Consider the following 11,920-nt stretch of genomic DNA (forward strand, 5'->3'; position numbering starts at 1 on the left):
TAGAAAATTTTAAAAACCTTAGATCTAGTTATTCCTGGCACTGAAAATGGCTCGAGCCAGGGGATGAAGCTCAGGCTCCATATTGAGAAAGATCTTACTCTAATTTTTTTGAACAATAATTTTAATCTAAAATTGCGAACACATTGTTATAGATTCATTCTCAATTTGAACGGTGTAGGAACGTTCACTTGCATCTTCTATGCGCAATGAGGAGATGCAGGATATTAATACAAAAGACAGATTATGAACTTTAAATCAGTAAAAAAAATATCACATATTATCAACATAGTGCATAATGGTTTAATGATAATACTTAAAACTCATGATAATTGTATGATAATAACGCCGACTCGAAGATAATTAGTAGTTTTAACCATGGTAATTTTATAAAACTTAAAAGCAAAGCTTAAGCTATTTAATCATTGATAGTTTTTAGGGTAAATAGTACATAATCAATATGCCATATATTTCTTGAGCGATGGCTTGGACTATCATGTATCAGGGAGGAGCCCCATGCTCGAAAACCTTAGTTTTTTTTCCCTATAACGAAAATATTTTATAGTATTCCTATAACGAAAATATTTTATAGTACTTTAGTCTTCTTGTGATTTTCACAAAATTGCCATACTATAATTTCCAAAGATGGCGGGGGTGTTCCCAGCAATTTCTCCCATTATAATTAAGCGGCCCTTGTCAACAGTGGAGTAAGGACACAGCTTTTTGAAAAGAAAGACCGAGGCTAAAAACTTCCATTAAAACCCAAATAATATAATAATCCAAGCTCTAATTACTGTTTTGTTTTATATTTAACAAAAGCGCCAGAGATTTGCATTTCCCATTGCTCCCACTTGCCCTGTGCTTTTCTTCCATTCCTAGCATCAGCCAAAACAGGATCTCTCAAGGCCCAGCTATCTTTCCATCATCTTCATCTCAAAGGTAATTTCTCATTGCTTTTCATTAATATGCTAATCAAAATTTATGGGTTCAAGGATTTGTTGGGTATTTTTGTTTTGAGATTGCATGTCCAGACCTGATGGTTGGGTTTTATGCCCAATTTTGATGAAGTATCGATTTGTACCATGATTTCTCGCTGTTGTTGTTAGCATGCTGTGTGGGGATTAGAAAAGAGTGAGATGCTCACTTAGCCAGTATTTTCTCTTCTCATTTGGTTTGTTTTAAGAAAATGGGTATTAATATTTTCTCTTGTGACTTTAATTACCATTTTCTTATGAGATTATTGTTGAAAGTGAAGAACTTGGATCTGTAAAATTTGTTATTGGAGTAGCTTTTGTGGGTGATATAGTCAGATAGAAGAGCTGGAAATCTCTAGCTTTATCTAAATTTTTTTAATTTTTCATCTATAATTTTCTCGCTATTTTTACTCCCTATATTGCAGCTTTTGTGCAATTGGGCACACATTAGTATTCAGTTAGAAGTAAGTCATTCCACGCCTCTGTCTCGGCAGCGGCTTAATTGGATAATTGATCATTGTATTCATCACTTACTTGGACATTCATACCCATGTTTTAATTGCTGATGACTGATCATGTAATTAAATATTAATCGGATCGTTGATCACTTATACGATGCTTCCTGTCAATTGGCATAACGGATTTCATGAATGTGAGTCATGGCATAAAGAAGTCTTGGTCGTTTGACACAAAATAATTCTTCCTTTGCATAATATCTTCATCATTTATGGAAAAGAAAATTTGTGTCGTGCTGGGTATCTTATTCTGCATTTGACATTCTGTTCTTGAAATTATAAACTCGTAACATGTTGAGTAAGTTATATTTCTTAAAAACAAATGAAAATATATAACTCAAATTGCAGGACATCTTCACAAAAAAGGACATCTATTTTTCCTTTCCTCTCATGAGAATACTTAAATTAAACCCTAACCTTGGGTTTGTGACCTACTTGATTAGTTGGTGTTTGTTTTGTGCATTGTTTTGAAGATCTATTATCTTCGAACTGAATGAAGCTTTAGCTTATGATATAATGTGATCATAGTTTTTAGGCACTTATCAATTAAGTGGAATTACATATTATCTTTTTATGCTTTCACCTGGCTTCCTACTTTTGCGGTAGTGTTACGGAGCAGTTCTATCTCACCACTGGTGTAACTCCATATTTGCAGGATTGAAAAGTGAAAAACTTTACTTTATGAAGATGATAGCTGGTACCCATTTTATTTATATCATAATAAAAATTTCAGGTACCTAGTTCAATGAAAGGTTTCTTATATTTCTGTTTCCTTAACGAGTGCTTACTTAGACCTTTTCGGCTATGCCTTAAGGTTTCTATTCTTTACTGTAATTGGTTTCATAGTTTGTGGAACGAACTCATTAGCCTCATAACTCAATAAACATAATCATATCATTGCTCATATCCATTTTAGTTTATCAATTTGTTTATTTACCTAATTTGCAGCTCAATATATCAATTATGGGACTAGATGTTGTTTTGGAAAGTGAGGACCTTTTCCAAGCAAGGCCAAGGCCAAAAACTGCTCATCAACCTCCCTGCATCAGAGCAAAAGTAGATGAGAAAGATATAAAAGAACTGCTTAGGAACAGATATAACAACTTAAGGAGATCAGATGACAATTACAGAGAATTAAGGCCCAGTTATTCTACTAGTCCCCGTAGGAGAAGCATGCCAGCAAGGCCGCATGGTAAAAATGCCAAAAACTGTGAGGTAATGAAAAGGGGATCGGTATATCAAAGTTCTAGAGAATTAAAGAGTATAAGGAGGTTGAGAGATGAGAGGAGAAATGTAGAATCAACATGCAGCGATGAAGGGTTCCTGTCTTTTGAGATTAATGAAGCCACTGGCTTCCCCAAATCAAGAACCTCATTTATTGACATCCATCCATTAGCTCCAGTAAATTCTACCGAAGAGCGTGTAAAGCTCAATTGCTCTTCCTCAGGCTCTAAGGGGTTTAGCTCACGTTCTAATGAGAAGAGAGAAAAAGGATCAGTTGAAGAACAAAATTCTGATAGAGACAGCACATGCAATCTTCCCAAGTCCTTTTCAGCGAAGGCAGTAATGTTCAATACTCCTAGTCAATTAGAAAAAGGGGCTTCTAAAGCCAGTAAAAAATTGCGGTTTAGTCCGTTTAAACAGATGCTGGATCCTATTATGAAATCAAAGTATCTGAGAAATCCATCTTCCATGGAAATAGAAATTCCTGGAAATCCTCCAACCATCAAGAGGCATAGAGTATTCCACAAATCTTCATCGAATGAGTTCTCAAAGCCAGCTGAAAAGACGAATTATGATGGTGGGATGGTGGAACGAGACAAAATCTTGATGATGGTTCCTTCACCAGCTCATTTACATGCCACTCTTAAATTGAATTACAAGAATGATACCCCATCGTATGAATTTGCACTAAAAAATCCTGAGGATGTTCTTTTGGCAAAAACATGGAGAACCGATAATGCATTCAATTGGGTTTATACCTTCTACAAATACAAGAAGAAAGGTACTACCAGCAGTGATTGTGCTTCCAAAGATCCTTTAATTATCGGCCAAATGCAATCTTCTTGTTATTTATGTTCAGAAGTTAGCGACACCGCTTCATTGGAGAGTACCATAGTAACAGAATTTGTTCTATATGACATTGCCCATGCTAGAAAAAGCTTTGGCACGAGTAATTCAACTGACACAGAGAACTATCAGCATCGCCCGAAACGATGCCCTTCTAGTGATTTCGATTCAAATCCTTCAACTTCTCATCCGTGGTCAATGGATGATTTGCATCCTTATTTAGAGATAGCTGCTGTTGTGATTCAAATTCCTTTTATTAAGAAAGAAGTAGAAGAAGATAAAAGTACTGAAGAACGAGGAATCGCGAATCATGCCAATGTAAGGGTTGTAATTCCTAGTGGTCCACATGGACTACCGAGCAGTGAGGATGGTAGACCCTCGTCATTGCTTGATAGATGGAGATATCGTGGAGGATGTGATTGTGGCGGGTGGGATATGGCTTGTCCTATTGTGGTGATCGAAAATCCATGCACTGATAATTATGTTGGGGATTATTTGGCAAAGGGAAGTCAATGGCAAATGGTGCTCTTCGTTCAGGTATGTTACATATCTAGCACAGGAAGTATGCCACATTAACCACTGAAGTGATGCTTGAAAATTTATATATTTAGTATATTTTAGCTGACTAGTGTATTTGGTACTAGCTGCTTACTCAAATAATAGAGATACAGAGGTTGAGTTCTATCTTATATGTTGTTTTGCAGACCATGCTAATATACCTTTTATAAACATGAACTTGAATCATTACATCAAATTCCATGGCAACACACCTTCTATTATCCAAGTAATTCTCTGATTGCTGAATTTTGACAGTCTCAGACTGTTTGGACAATTCATGAATTTTATGTTCGAGATCTTTCTAAAGTAGCCGAAACAAGCCTAAAGATTGTTCATGACTGTTGCAGATTACTGGTTATTGATGGTAGATGATGCTACTACTGTTCTGTTAACTTGTCTGTGCTTTCTCCATTTTGATGTTTGTTAAATATGAATATGAAAGAAATCATGTTTTATATGTTTTTTTCTTCTCTAAGCTATTTGACTATTCATAAATTTCATATGTATATTTTGGTGAAGTAGTCACATCACAGCTTATGTAAAGTTACTGATTTATGATGATAGCTCAAGCAAGTATTTTTTGTTAGTTTGTCCTTATGTTCCATTATTTTAAATGTAAATATACTAAAGAGGATTTTCTTTTATTTCCCAGTCTTTTTAGCTTTTAGTGTTTTCTACCATGGGAAAAAACATTAAGAGATATTCATAATTCTTTCTTTATTAGTTTCTCAAAAGGGTAAAAATGAGAATAATCGAAATCTGAATGTTAACGTGGATATGTGAATATATGCTATGAGATAAACAGAACATCCATAAGAGACTGCTCCTATTAGGGATTAAATGAAACATAATTGATTAAGATGGTATCATGGTTTGACCATATGCAATGAAGACTACTAAAATACACTAATCAGGAGAAGTGATAAGATTATAACTAGTGGAGCAACAACGTCAAAGGTAGACTAAGAGAACTTGGTGGTAGGCAACTTAGAAGAACATAATATTGATTGACTTGCATGTAGCTGAACATAACAATTCTGGATAAAGGCTTTGTTGTTGTTGTTCTTATCAGTAAATGAATACTTCTGTAAATTGTCTGCATCAGGAGCATGAATATCATGTTAATGAGGTGAACATATAGAACAATATTTATAGCACAATGTAGAGTTGTATAAGCTCTTAGAATTTCATCTGCATTTCAAAATTTCTATTCTTTTCTATGTTACCATTATGTTTCCAGAGATCTGAAGTTATCTTTTTATGTATTAACAGGGAAGGAAAGAGAAGATACCGGCACTATCGATAACATCTAATGGCAGAGGACAATATTCAGTTGATTTCCATGCTCAGTTATCAGCATTACAAGCATTCTCCATTTGCATTTCTATACTTCACAGTTCAGAAGCACCCTCTGCTCTCAACCATGACAACAAGCAAATGTTTTACTCAAATTCACTCAAATTACTTCTTGAACAAGAAGTGAAAATTTTGCTAGAAGCTGTTGCAGACGACAAATCGAATAAGAAGACAGAACAGATGACACCATTGTTCATCCTTGATCCTCCATTTTCTCCCATGGGAAGAGTATAGAGTTTTAGAGCATTGCATTGAAATAGAGTTATTTGTTAAATGTTAGATTTGAGCAGGGCAAGAAGAGGGTAGTATCAATTCTTTGTAGACATAGTTCATCATATAATGCTGTAGTTTCTTTTTGTTTATATCATTAGTTACTAGGGAGAAAATGTTCATATGATGTTAATAGGATCAGATGGTAATAGGTTTTGGGCTGAATAATTTATAACTGGCGGTAATATAAATAAGTACAAGATCTACTATTTTGTTTATGAAATGTTGTAAGTTACATAAAGATCATTAAAATTAAAATTCTCAAGCATGGTTTTTGCTTGTGATTGGACATAGCAAACTATTTGTGCATTTTCCTTCTATATAGTCATTCTTTATCATTTTACTTAACTTATATGTGCTTTCCTTAAAAACTATGTTTTTCCCGTCTCTAAAAGTAGATTTTCTTGTTGGAATCATGACATATAACACAGCGGAAAAAAACATATCATGACTATTAATCAAAATTGATTAAAAACTAGAAGAATACCTGAAACGCTTTCCGAGTTTCTACAATAATCTGTCCCGAGATCAATCCGAAATAGCTTCCTCAAGAGAAAAAGCCTCCAATTGAAATCCACCCGTCACCGTAGAGGAGCAATACTAAAAGATAGGTTCTCAAAAATCTATTTCTTCATATTATCTTCATAAGATTTTCAATCTCATCCATCTCCTCTCATAAGGCTACATATGAACCCTATTTATAGGATTACACTAGTCTTAGAGATTTTAACTTTAAACAATTCATAATTATTTAGAACTCTATCCATAACAATTAAAGATAGAATAGATTTGTTCAAAAACTTTATTCATAACAATTAAGGATAGAAATAGAATTGCATTGCATGTATACCTCTTCTAATGATATTAGTGAGACCAATTGGGTCCCATATCGAGAACCAATTGTTAATCAAATTAATAATTTTAATTTAACAATCAAATCCCTATCCGACCAACTGTTCATAAAAGCTCTTCCATAATATGGGATTAAATAATATCTTACATTCACTCCATTCTAGTATCATTTATTTTAGGCAACTCTTTTAAGAAGGACAACTCACCTATTTGCTCATGCCTAAATTTGCAATTCCCATGAACATAAATAAAAATCATTTTGAAACATCAAAATGTTTTATTTTTATAAGAAAGTAAAATTTTAAAAATATTTTCAAAACCACCTGCCGACAGGAATTTAATAGCTTCATGGAAATGCATAATAAATTAACTCATCATAATGAGCATACTGGATCCTATCTAGACATCCATCATTTTCCTAAATAAAATTTAGCAACCCAATGTTTCAGGTTGTGTAGCGCTTGCTAAACAAGCTTAACCATCATGTCAAAGCATACTAAATTATCAAATCGAAAATGACAATATCATCAAGTCAAAGGGACCATGTAACAGTTTGAATTCTCTATCTCTTAGGTGACTCATCCTAGAGAATTCAAATACGGTCTAGTGCTACACACATCATAATGCGTGCTTATGACATACACTCGGAGAATCTCCATTCCCGATGGTCGAGACCCACCACCATATCTCATGTATCGGTGTCATGCATAATAACCTGTTATAACAAAGTTATCATTTACTAGTTATAGGTTAAGCACAAAATTAAGAAATTTCTAAGTTAGATCATATCTCCAAGTAAGTGACCATCACAGTGCATGATCTAACAAAATAACTTCTAAGGATATATATAACAATTATATAAATAATACCCAAATTATGTGCAACAATTAAATTTATTAACATTACAATATTATTACATAATATGTATTGGATGGTCAAGGGCAAATTATTATTACTATTCCAGCATTTCTATCCTACGATTTTCTCCGAGCAGAAAAGGAATAAACATTAGCCCATTTGAATGAATTTCAAGTCATGGCCATTACCATTGTTCGCGGTGAAAATCGTAGCTTTCTTCATTGAATTCATTGCACTCTTTGGTAACAGTTTATCGGTTACAGAAAGATCCGGTCTTTTTTAGATCCGGTTACAACGAAATCAAAGAAAAAAATAAAAATTATAACTTTCTCCTTTTGAACAAATCGTTTCGTGTAGATCTTAGATCTGAGTTTTTACCTCTCGAACACCTGCCTTTTGTGACGTGGACGCTCGCTGAGAATCAGATCTGAATCTTCAAGTCCTCAGGTCTTCAAAACTTCGAACTCGATCTCCAATCCGGCAGAGTTTCGGCTCTCAAAGTTCCAACCTTTTTAAATGAACAAAGGGGAGCCTATTTATAGGCTCTCTGAACTGTGCCCGCGCACAGATTCGGGTCGGCCACCCATGGGTGGCCGGCACTGGGCCGAGCCACCCATGGGTGGCTCGGCTTTGGCCGAGCCCCCCTTGGGTTTTGTCATTTTGTCGTTTGTTCCGTGATTCCCGTTGTGCGGTTGATTTGGACTCTGATCTGTTGATCTGATTTGGCAGTGAATCTGATTCCTGTTTTGGCAGTAAATTCACTTCTGGGTTCGAATCCGAAACCGATCTTGATTCGATCGTGATTCGTCCGAGTCCGCTCTTGTTTGAATGACTCGTTGATTTCCCGAACTGTTGGCTTGATTCCACGCTCGAATGGATGTATTCCGTTGCTTGCGTGCGGTTCGTCAACCTCGTCGCCTCGTTGGTTCGTCGGTTTGTGCCGAGCTATGCTAAGGGACCTATAAGCAATTTTATATGCCTACAGATACCCCCTCCAAAGTATTTCAGCCTCGTTCTTTTATAGAAGAGTCTGGAATACTTTGGATATGATCGTCCCCACCTTTAGTCGGTGTAACGGGACCTTTGGAATGATCTCCGTTCTTGATTCCTTCAATCTTCCAGGCTATTCGGTGCTTTGTCGAATATCTGTAAGAGTTCCGGTGCTGCATTTATTGTCTGACCGTTGTCGGAATTTCGAATTTGAAGTCGATTCCTAATTTTCTAATCTTTAGCTCGTGTTTGTTGGTTCAACATAGAACTATCCTTAAGAATATTTAGAAAAAATATTCTCCAGGAACTTTTCAACCAAAAATAGGGAATAGTTTATACTCATATACCTTATTGGAGTATTAAGAAGCAGTTTATACTCGTATACTTTTCGGAGTGATTTCTGTGCCCAAATGAACTGAACCGGCTTGATAATGAGCCAAAAAAGGCAGTAATTCGGCTCAAAAAATCTTCCGACTCTTCCGAATGTGTGGGAGAGGCAAGAATAAACCAAGGACTGAACCCTCGGTCGATTTGAAGTGGTTTTGATGCTCGATTCAGCTTCAATTTGAATTCTGGTTCAAACCAGGTCTGGTCCGGTTCACCTTGGTCTGGTCCGGTTCAACTTGGTCTTGTTTCAACATTATAAAAGAGGGTTTCTTTCCCCTCATTAGGGCCGGCCCCCCCTCTCACTCTTTTTTCATTTTTTCTCTTCCTTCGAGCATCCGTTCTCCCTCAAAACTTCATATTTGCATTAGATCTAGTCTTCCTTTGGATCTTTGACTGAGAAATCCCTCAAAGCTTCCATATTTAGAATTTCTCTCAGGCCCCTCGAGCGCGTGAGTCTCTTTCAAGATCTGATTTTTATTGGATCCATGAGCTTTTCTTCAGGTAAATCCTCAACCATTTTAGCATATTTTATGCTTAATTCAATTTATGAATTTGTGAGGTCGCATGCGAGGGTTAGGATTAAGATTTGGCGCCTCGAGCTCACCTTTCAGGGGGGGAGAAATGCAAAAAAGATGAACTTTTTCTTAGATCTGATCCCTTAACTTATTTGCAGGTCTTCATGTCTCGTATTGCGAGGGGTCAATCCTCTACTGCGTCGGCTGATGGCGCGCCTCCTTCTTATGCTGGTGAGTTATTTTTTTGGAATTTTACAAATTAGTCCATTTTTTTCTTGGAAATTTGCAAATTGGTCCTTTTCACCCCATTTTGTTCTCCTTGGCGAGGCAATCGGGAAGAGCCTTGATTCTCCTTGGTGAGGATCGACGCTTTAAAGATAGGTTTTGCTTGGTCAAAACCATATCTCAAAATCAATAAAGGGGGCGTTTTGACGCTGCATTGTGCCTTATAAGGCAGGGATATATAGTCGATATACCCTATCTTATAAGTGCATAATATGGTCAAATCGTCTCACCCTTTATAAGGCAGTGACTCTATCTTACCCATTCGTAGGATGAGTTCAACTTCCTTTTATGATTGAGACTAACAACCGTTTAAATTTTTGCTTCCAGTGGAATATCCTTCTGGGGCGTTTTCATCTCACGTAGTGTACGGGCGCCGTGGCGAGTATTATTCGCCTTCCGATGCCCAGTCACTTCTCGGTTTGCTTCGGGCACGTCGACAGAGGTTGCCCAAGTGGTGAAGGAAGGTGGACATCGAGCTCTTCGCCAGTTGATTACAGATGCGCCCCTTGTGAAGGATGCTAGTTCGATCCAGCCTCTCAAGAAGACCGACTTTTTATTTGGCGATTCTGCCAGAGATCCGGATGCCGTGTTTATTGATGCTGAGCAGTGGCTTCATAAGACTGGCAGTGGTTTCATATATTTGCCGAAGATTCCTCGGCATCGTTCGTTGACTGAGCTCCGGCGTCAGGCTGTGACACGGGAGATGTCGTGGCGCTTGACGGAGGAGCATGAGAGCATTCACTGCGGATACATCACTCATCAGGCAGCTCCTGGTTCGAGCAGGAGTCACATCACTGGATTACATCCTGGAGTGTTGGGGTTAGATGCACCGCCACGTAACGAGCTTCTTGCCGCTGCTTCTACTTTGAAGAATCGCCTCGCTGCTTTAGGACGGGAGATGCCTGCGACACGCCACAGGTTTTATGGTTGGGTCCATTCTTTGGACAAGCTTTGGTGGACTCGCATGACGAAGTACGTCTTGAGCCGATGGAGCGAGGAGTTGCACGCTTGTGGTCTGTATGCAGCCGTTCGTGCCACCATGTATGGTTTACCTGTTAGCACGAAGCATTTCTTCGCTTTGTGCGAGCTCTACAACCCGGATTCGAACACTTTTCTGACACGGCAAGGGGAGTTGGGCTTGGCCCTCCATGAGATGCACAGGATTTCTGGTTTGCCCATGGGACAGATGCTATATCAGGAATATTTTCCCTCCAACCAAGAATTAAGTCAGCTGAAGGATCGCATGCCCGACCGCTACGAGACTTTATGGGACCTCACATGTCACTATCATATCGCTTTGGCGCAGTCTGAACCCTTAGCGAAGAGGGCTAAATCCCATGTGAGCCAGAAACAGTTTGCGTCTTATTTGTTCAGGAATCTAGAGAGCAATTCTGGCGAGGCTATTTGTGAGCTGGCACCACTCACTCCTTCAGGGGTTAATAATCTACTGAAGAAGGTTGATGCTCATTCCTATACCATTAGCAGTCCTGAGAGTGGTTTTCCTACAGGGACCAAGTTTAAAGCATTCTTGTGGCATGCGACCGCGCCGATTCGACCGATGACCCTTCTCGCCGGTTACCTCGCTATCTGGTTAAAGAAATGCGTGGTCCCATATCAGTCTAGTGATATCTTGCCATTGGAGGTGCTCTACCCAGCGGTTAAGCTTGCCTACAAAAAGGAACTTTCGCTTCTTCCGGTGATGGTGGCTAACATTCATCGAGGGCTTCGACAGATTTCTAGTGCTTTTACACAGAAGGAAAGTGAACCACCGACTCAGATTCCTACCATTAAGGTGGAGCTTCCGTACACTTATTTGATGGCTTGGTTCGTCCTTCATCGTTCTGATATGATGTCAGTACCGTATGCCACAGACCCCTCCGCTCCCCTACTACAGTTGTTTGAAAATGGCAAGTGGGAGGGGCGAGGATTCCCTGACGTCAGACAGCAGCTACAGGTCCACAAGTGTTAGGCGTTTTCCACTTGCTTTCCACAGTTCTCCGGCCGATACGGCGAGTGTCTGATTGATGAGGAAAAGCCGAGGGGGGTATCGAACTCATTTAGACGTCGGCTGCTTTAACTGGCTGGTGAACATCAGGCCGGGTTATCTGACTTTCCGGGTGAGGAATCAGTGTTTCATAGAGCCATACCTACCCTGCTGATTCGCTCGCCAGTTTGGCTATGATCAGCTTTATGTCGGGAATCCACGTCAGCAGCTTCGGACCCACGGCGGTTTGGTGGACGGTCTTCGTGCATGGTTGTGGACCGTGACGGGCTGTACTGGTGCTAAGTTCAG

The 11,920-nt window shown here is 38.5% G+C and overlaps 1 protein-coding gene across 2 annotated transcripts; it reads left to right on the forward strand.

The window, feature by feature from the left end:
- Positions 769-5,973, forward strand: LOC109846400. Of its 2 annotated transcripts, XM_020415635.1 has the most exons (4): positions 769-936; positions 2,142-2,219; positions 2,435-4,093; positions 5,387-5,973. In XM_020415635.1, exons 3-4 carry the CDS (start codon positions 2,450-2,452, stop codon positions 5,702-5,704), a joined length of 1,962 nt encoding a protein of 653 aa, XP_020271224.1. In that variant the 5' UTR covers positions 769-936; positions 2,142-2,219; positions 2,435-2,449; the 3' UTR covers positions 5,705-5,973. The 2 variants fall into 2 exon arrangements, with proteins under 2 accessions (XP_020271224.1, XP_020271223.1); XM_020415634.1 differs by lacking the exon at positions 2,142-2,219 and having other exon boundaries at positions 5,387-5,972.

The sequence above is a fragment of the Asparagus officinalis genome, chromosome 6, assembly GCF_001876935.1.
Source record: "Asparagus officinalis chromosome 6, Aspof.V1, whole genome shotgun sequence".
Lineage (NCBI taxonomy): Eukaryota > Viridiplantae > Streptophyta > Magnoliopsida > Asparagales > Asparagaceae > Asparagus > Asparagus officinalis.